We start from the raw sequence: 8,297 nt of genomic DNA on the forward strand, positions 1-8,297 counted from the left end.
GCCCGCCCACTGTTTAACAGGCGTGGCCCGCCTGCTGGGAGTCTTACCACAGCAAAGAACTCCATTTTCACTCAGAATTTCCTAAAATCCTTTTTAAAATATCACAGCACGCCCCTTCGTTTTCTTTGTGAGTGGGAGGGAGAGGCTCGGGTTTCACCGCGATCTGGTGTTTGTTGAACTGATGGTTCAAGCGGCCTGTGTCCGCGATTATTTCCAGAGCCCACGCTTCCTCCAGGGCACAAGAGGGGCGTCTGCGCCCCCAAGTCTGTCTCCAGCTCGGTTCCCCTTCCTCGCTCTCCAGCCACCAACCCTCGCCCCAAGCCCTGCGCCGCACCCTTGTTTCACACATACGAAGTTACGGGAGATGCGCGCAGGTGAGAAGTCTGTGCTATTTGGTGAACTGAACCATGTGTCATTGTGAAGTGAGTTTTTTTTTTAAGTGTGCTTCAATACCAAAAAGTCACATGTGCAATTATTATTATTATTTAAAAATTTTCAATTAGCGTTGGCATTCAAAACTCTTTTATATTAGTTTCAGGTGTCTAGCATAGTGATTAGACATATGCACAATTTACAAAGTGGTCCTCCCCGCTGGGCACTATACGTAGTTATTACAATATCGTCGATTATATTCTCTGCTCCGTGGTCTCTGTATCTCTGCTAATGCTTTTTGCCTTAAAGTCGATTTCCCCTGACGTTAGCATAGCTACAGCAGCTCCCTCTCAGTCAGCGTCTCTCTAGTATATCTTTTCCTATTTTACTACTTTTAACCTTTCTGTTCTTATGCTTTAATTAAATAAATGTAGCTCTTTTTAAAATCTAGTCTATTTGGTCTTTTTCTTGCGGCACTTAGTTCATTAACATTTATTGGAAATATGATCTTTAAATTTATTCCCACCGTCTTACTTTGTGCTGTGTGTGTGCCCTGGGCCCCCTCATTCACACCCCACTTGAGATATGGGGTGATCAGCTCATGACCACAGTGTCTGGTTCCGTAACGATGACTTCTTTGACCTGAAGGAATTTAGGAGGGTATTTCCTAATTTTTTTAAATTGCCTTCTTTGGGATTTTTTAAATACTTTTTTCCTTCTATTAGTTCCAAAGTTATGTTTTATTTCGATTTTTTAGGGATTATCTAAAAATTTTTATCGCATTCTGAAGCTGACGTCTCTGCACCTCCCGATCGGCTTTAATGTCGGCGGCTCACCTGGTGCGTGTGCTGTGTGTGTGCGTGAGCTTCTGTTTCATTCGGTCCCACAAGATGTTGTTACAGCTTTCTGCGATCAGTGTGTATTTATATGTAGCCAATAACATCACTTTCGTTGCTTTTTATTTCACCTTGAATATCATCACCTGTGATCACTTTCCTTCTGTCTAAAGTATATACGTTAGAGATCCGTTTAGAAAGGAATTATTGATGTTCAATTTTAAATATTCTTCTTTGTCAGGGTTTCCTTCTGCTGCCTTCTCTTCTTCCCATCTAATACCCTGATGGGTACTATCATACATCAGACCTTTTCTATCAGTCATTCCTGTTTCTTAATTTCTCTTTTGTATTTTTTATCTTTTTGTCTTTTTCTGTTGCATTTTAGGTGGTATGTTCTGATTTATCATCCAGTTCAAAAATTCTATCTTCAGCCAGAGCTTCTATTTCATCAAATATATCTAGTTCATTCAATTACAAAGTTTTAATTACTATATTTTTTACTTCTAGAAATTTTACTTGCATTTGATTCTTTTTCCATGTGCTTGTACCTTTTTGTAGTTCTTTGCTTTTTATTCATACACTCAATATACTCATTCGGTTCTTTAAACATGTGTATTTTGTTGTCTCTATCTAATAATTCTTTTATTTGAAGCCTTTATGGGTCTGCTGTTTCTGCTTTCATTTTTTTACCTTATGTTTTTTGCGAGTTTTGACCAGAAGCTTGTGTTTTTTGGTGGGATTTTTCTGATCCCTTAGAGAAGTCAGATCCTTTAGAGAAGACTGTGCTTCATTCTACCAGTTGCCGGAGAAAACGACCAGCCTGGGGTTATTTTTAAATAACTCCTTTATAAAAAATTATCAGCTAGATGTTTTGTGGACTGTGTGGTTTCAAACTCTCATAAAGCAGCACATTTTTGCCACAGGCAATTTTCCTGAGAGATGGGGATTTATTTTTAGCTCAGCCTTGCCGTAAATGTGCAACCTTTTAGGGCCTTGGTTTTAGGAAGCAGGGCGGTCTCCTCGCGCGCTTCCCGCCTGGGCAGGCCTTTGGTTTTATTTCCTCTCCTCCCACACTCCAAAATAGGGAAAACCAGAGTTTCAGCTCACAGTACTTGGCAAATACGCTCAAGGCAAAAGCTAGCTTCTGCGTTGGTTAACTTTCTGGGTTCCAGTTTTTACTTGCTTTTTGTCTCCTGAGTGGTCCTTCCTTTCTTGGCATTTCATTGATAATTTTAGAGATTTTAAAATGCTTTTCCAGCATTTTTAGTTGCTTTCAGCATGAGTCCTGGGCAGGACGTAGAGACTTCCATGCTGCTAGACATGGAGGTCTGCTCTCCAGGTTTCCAGTGACTCAGAGATCGCCTTCTCCTTCTCCTTTTCCGCAGTTTTAAAACACGATCAAAGGTCTTTGACCGAAAATATCTGTCTGAGCCCCGCAGTGGTGTGACTCTCGAATCGGATCTCTCCTTCACCTTTCGTTTCCTGCTTGCACCGCCAATCAGTACAGGGGGTGACGCGGTCACAGCTCCGGCGTGGGGTATTGGCGGGGCGCGGGTGGGGCGCAGGCTGGACGGCATCGCCGGTGCCTAGTGGAATGAGTGCATTTTGCTGCGCTACGCGGGAGACCGGAATGCATCTTCTCACCAAAAAAAACATGATAAATGATTTCGAAAGTAGACAGAAGTATTTTTACTATAATTATTCATGTACATATGAATTAAATGAGCTCTGTGAATTTGCTTATGAATTTAACCAAGAATTAATTGAATTCCGACAAAGATAATTTAAACTGAGCTTTTGGAGTATAGCTGTGTGTGATAGGCCTCGTGTAGCTCATTTCTGTGTATTTACGTCTTATTCTTCTAGTTACGTTGTGAGCTCCTCGAAGGTATACACTGACTCTTGTAGCTCTCAGTCCTCCCCACACGTTCATGCTTGGGTGTTCCGACTAGTCGACTGGTGGATCATTGCAGAGGTGACAGCCAGTAGACTGTGTTATACCTTTGGAGTCGTCTTCTTTTTCCTCTTTCACCCCCTATTACTGGTACTAATTGTCCAGCGGAAAAGATTCAAACACAGTTTGCAGAACTTCTGGTCAAGATGGTGGTAAATGCTGTGCTCGCCTCTCTCACAACCACATCAAAGTTACAACTAAACTACAGAGTAACTGCCATTGAGAATCCCCTGATGTCTCGCTGAACAGCATCCTACAACTAAGGACACACAGAAGAGGCCCCTCGAGACTGGTAGGAGGGCAGAGACGCAGACAGGGCACCCACACTGCATGTGGCAGTTAGAAACCAGAGGGCTAGCTCGGCTGCAGAGGTCCCCCTTAGGAGTGAGGGGTCCCAGCTCCACACTGGGCTCCCCAGCCCAGGATTCCGGTGCCAGGAGGAGAAGTCCCCACAACTTCTAGCTGTGAAAGCCAGTGGGGATGGAGGCCGAATGACATGGAGGGCTGGGGGAGGCACAGTCTTTCCTCTTAAGGGGCCCCCAGGACTTACCACCGACGGACTAGCTCTCTCAGAGCTCCAGCGCGGACACAGCTGGAAAGGCACCAGGGACACTTGGGGAGGGACTGGGGCAAGGGCTGGGGGGCAGCGTCTTTCCAGACAAGTCTGGCGGAGGCTGCTGTCCCTTTGTTGAGCCCTTCCCACCAGCATGCAGATGTAGGCAGCCACCATAGCTGAGTCTCCATCAACCTGGCTGACACTGAGTGTTGGCTCCGCCCAGGTGATTCTCTGAGACCCCGCCCCTCTCAACATGCAGGCCACCCAAGCTGCTTCCAGTGGCTTTTCCATATAAACAGCCAGTCTTGGCTCAAGTGCTTTGCACTTTCCTAAAACCTCTCAAAGGTTCACAAAACTCAAAGCAGCAGCATCTGGCCCCGGTGTGCCTGTACCTTTTGCTGAGTAGCCCCAAGCTCAGCACTAGCGGCGTCTGCCTCGGTTCACAGCTGAGCCTTTCCCAGGTGCCTCCAATCTCAGCACAGGGGGCAATCATCCTCTGATCATTCTGTAGCTCATATCAAGTGGCCCCGGGCAGGGCACAGGCAGCAGCTGAACATGGCCTACAACAGAGCCCCTCCCAAGAGGCCCCAGAACCAACGCACCCAGTGGCCAGCTTCAGATCACACGAGCGTGCCACCCAACCACCTCCACTGATGGCCGATTTGTCAATTATCCTATAACTCGGCCACTCAGCTTAATTCTAGGTCATCAATGAAAACTAAAGCATGCACATGTCAAAATCAGACAGAGAATGTATGGAACATGACAATTTGGCTACTTGTGGACATAATGTGCCTTAGCGTGAGATTCTCTTTCTCAGGTAGCTAGCATTATTCTTAAGTTATCTTTTTGTATGTTTGATTTTTCTGGCCTCTTCCTATCTGACTTAAAAAAATATATGGGGGAATATTAAAATAAAAAAAATAATCCATAGATTACAAAACATACTGGGAAACATCCATCATTTGATTTAGAAATAGTGCACAGTTCACAGAGTACCGCAGTTCAGGAGGCAAAAATTGATATGTGCTGAAATCAGAAATGATTCTTTTAGAAACGAAGCTGACCAAGAATTCCAGCAGGACTTCTGCCCGAAGGAAAACGTGCTGGCTGCAGCCGCGGCCGCCCTGGGGTGAGCCCCGTGGGTCCACACGGACATGGAGCGGAGCGTTTCTCACGCCGCGGTGTTTTCTTCCTTTTGTGTCCCGAATTCTAAAAAAAGAGGAAAACTACGACTTTTGAAAAGTATAAATAATGTCTTCGGTACATTTTGAGGAGTCCCAAGTTCTAAACGTTAATCATCTTGAAAGTCTCGTCTTCCTTTTTAGAAGCGCTTCCTTGGTTAAAATCTGGTTGCTTATTTTGGACAGCACGATTCATCTTCCTCACTGCCTTCGGTGCTGGAAATTCAAAATCGAAGATGCACCTATGTCCTCTCCCAGATCTCGTCCACCCCCTGCCTTGAGGACAGGAACGGCATCCACTCAGTTTTGACAAGGCAGAAATTCGGGCCTCATGCTGAAGGCCAGTCCCGTCCCCCGCCCCCGCCAGCGCTGCGCTCACCTCCGGAACAGCCCTATCTGTCCAGTTTCCTGTGTTTCTAGGACGGTCACTCTGACCCAGAGTCCTGGCGCCTCTCGCCTGCGTTGCTGCAGGACGTGCCCAGCTGTCCTGCCTGCCATTCCCTTCTTCCTGCCCCCAATACCCACGACAGGAAGGCGCCGGCCAATGCAGACGCGGTCGCGCGCCTCCTGCGACCCGCATTCCCGTCACTCTCCGGTAAACGCAAAGAGCGGTCCTGGCGCGCAGGGCCCTGCACAGCCCCGCGTGCCGCCCCAGCCTCACCGCACACCAACCTTCTCCCGCTCCCCCAGGGCAGCCTACCTGGCTCCCCTCGTCCTCGCCATGTCCCCCTCCGCCGCTGGGGCTTCGCCGAGCAGTGGCCTCTGTCAGAGCGGGGTTCAGGCGCCACGCCCTCAGCCCCCGCCCCTGGCTGGGATTCGCAGGGCCGCGAACCTTCTCTCTCTGGCAGCGCTGGGACGGGAGGCAGAGGTTTATGATGCTGTGCGTCAGGAACTGGGCCTTCAAGTGAGAAACAAACGCAAAGAAGTGTGTTTATTTAGCATCCAACCTCTCAGATTCAAAGCAACGTTTCTAAACCACAAGGAATGTACACTTAAGGGTCCCCAAAGAGCCGGGGATTTTTCAGTAAGTGCGCGTCAGGTGTTCTCCAGCGGCAGACACCCCGGTTCATCTAGGCTGCTGCTGATGTGCGATATGGGACCTGGGGCGTTTTAACAGCTGTTCCAAGCAGCCCCTCCAGACAGATGAGAGAAGTGGCTCTCAGAGGCGTCACAAATAGTGACAACGGAGTGGAGTTGGTGGGCAGACCTCGCGGAGCACTGCGCTCCGTTTTACCGTTTCTAGGTTCTCTTTTCATTTGTCCATGCCGTCTCTGCTTAAAACACTTACAGAAACAGAGCAATTAAAGCCCGATTTCGTTTGCTGCGTCCCGGGGACCGCCTTCTGCCCAGTGACACCGCACCAGTCAGCCGCGTCTGTGAGCCCCTACGCGACGGGGCGCGTGCCATCGAAACCGTGTCTCAGCGCCGCCTCGTCTCTGTGCGGGCTCATGCTCCTTTCCACTCTGGCTACGTGAGGTCCTGAAGAAGGGGCGTAGGAATGAGAACCCCGTCTCGCTCTCGTTAAGCTCTTGGGGAGCGAGGACTGTCCTCGGCCGCAGCCCGAGCAATCGTGGGGGCTCACGCTAAGCCTCCTGGGGCTCTGGTCTCCGCACCGACTCCCGTCCCGCCCCCGTCTGCAGGCGGGCGCGTGGGAATGGAGCCGCACCGCCAGCGGCCTCTGGCTGGCTCTGGCCCACTAATTAGCTCTCCGAGCAGCCCTTGCAGCTCCGTTCCTTTCATAGGAAGGCAAGCTAATGGCCAGCTCATACCCCAAACACTGACTTAGAAACACTTGAGCTTAAAAGGACATTGAAAACCATTTAGTTCAACAATCCACCCATGTAGGAGCAGCCTGAGGGAAGAGAGACTAAATTCATACTTGTGCTAAATGCCTCCAGCGCCCAGTTCCTGACGACCTCGCTCCCGTGGATGCTCTTTCGATAACAAGAATATGGTGTTCAAGAACTCGGTGGCGTCCTTCATCAACACAGACGTGATCGTCTTAATGGAACAGGCCTGTAGCATCCTACAACTTTGACAGTTCCGTGCAAAGCGTGTATGTGTCAAACACAGAGCATATGACGTATACCATCTGAGTCAGAATGAAAAATGCAAAATTTAGATTGTACAGTTAGTTGATCTTTCATTTTCTGTTCCTGTTACGTCATAGAATAACAAAAAAGTAGGAAAAAAATGCTTGCTTTCTCTTTCAGATCTAAAAACCGACTTCTTAAACTGAGGTCATGGGGCAGCAGAGCACGTGTCACCCCAGGACCAACGTGATAATGGCCGGCTTCGATGCTCTCAGTGGTCACTCGTTTGCTGGACGAGCCAGGAGATGGGGCCCGGCCGGTGCCCAGCTGTCACATTGTCTCTCTGGCTCTCTTGCTTTGGTAATGAGACCCCAGGTGCCCTGCAAGGTGTCTGGCAAACTCAGAAAGAGAATGACTTCTTTAAAAAAGGGAGGACAGACAAAAAGATTTGTTAATCACGTAACTTTTCGGCATTTGTCAGGCATTTTTGTACGGTCAGTAGGTTATTTTGTCCGTGAACTTGACTGTAATTGCACATTCGGATATACTCGTGTTTACATAAGAACCTCTCAACTGCGCGGATATCGAATTGCGATAGAAGTAGGTCCACCCAGCCATGCGATAAATCTAGGAAACTGGGTTTTGTGAGATAGCACTTCTTTCTATTTTCTTTGGCAGCATACTTGGCGGTGAAGAGCGTTAAATGTGGCACCTGTCACTGCCTATCTCGGTCCAACTTATACGATACTCCAGGCCACGCGGGAGGCTGCAGGGGGCCGAGCTCGCCGGTGCGCTCTGTCCGGGCGGTGCATGGTGGCCGGACGCTTCCTGCAGCCTCCAGAGGGCACGGGCTGTGGCGCCGACGTGACATGTGCAGAAGACATCGTCAGGGGGTGACGCTCTCCGCCGACGTAGCGCCAGCGACTTCGCTGTGGGTGACCGCGTTTTGCACCGGGACCCTCCGCCTGTGCTCTCCGATGCCCCGAGGAGCTGCGGGCGGGGACGGGCCCCGGTCGCTTTACACAGCCCCTGACGGCGTCCCGGCGCTGTCGTGCGTTTCCGCGTGCTTGCCTTATTCGCCCTGTCTGCGTGAGTCTTACGGATAATTGACGAGGCTTCGGTTAATCATCTTTCTCCTTCTTTGCTCAGCAGGTGCTCGGCTCGAAGGGCCTCTTTCGCTGAGGATCGATGTCTTCTTCCAGGTAACCCAGCACCCAGGACCCGGAACGCGGGACTCATCGCTGGCCGGGGCGTCACCATGAACGACCACGGCGCTGTCGCGGAGCTACTGCAGGAGTGCCAGCGCGCGCTGGACCAGCTGGCCCTGCAGGCGCCGGGCCCCGAGGGGCGGGCGGACGCGCA

At 49.6% G+C, this 8,297-nt stretch overlaps 1 protein-coding gene across 1 annotated transcript in view; it reads left to right on the top strand.

Annotated features, from left to right (window-relative positions):
* Nucleotides 1–8,297, top strand: part of ALPK1 (alpha kinase 1) — a 61,547-nt gene that overhangs the window by 19,576 nt on the left and 33,674 nt on the right. Inside the window, exon 2 of the mRNA XM_025050915.1 lies at nt 8,085–8,292. Coding sequence (XP_024906683.1) covers nt 8,194–8,292 — 99 coding nt within the window. The 5' untranslated portion in view covers nt 8,085–8,193. The remainder of the gene's footprint in view (nt 1–8,084; nt 8,293–8,297) is intronic.

Source organism: Pteropus alecto, unplaced genomic scaffold (genome assembly GCF_000325575.1).
Source record: "Pteropus alecto unplaced genomic scaffold, ASM32557v1 scaffold17, whole genome shotgun sequence".
Classification (NCBI taxonomy): Eukaryota; Metazoa; Chordata; class Mammalia; order Chiroptera; family Pteropodidae; genus Pteropus; species Pteropus alecto.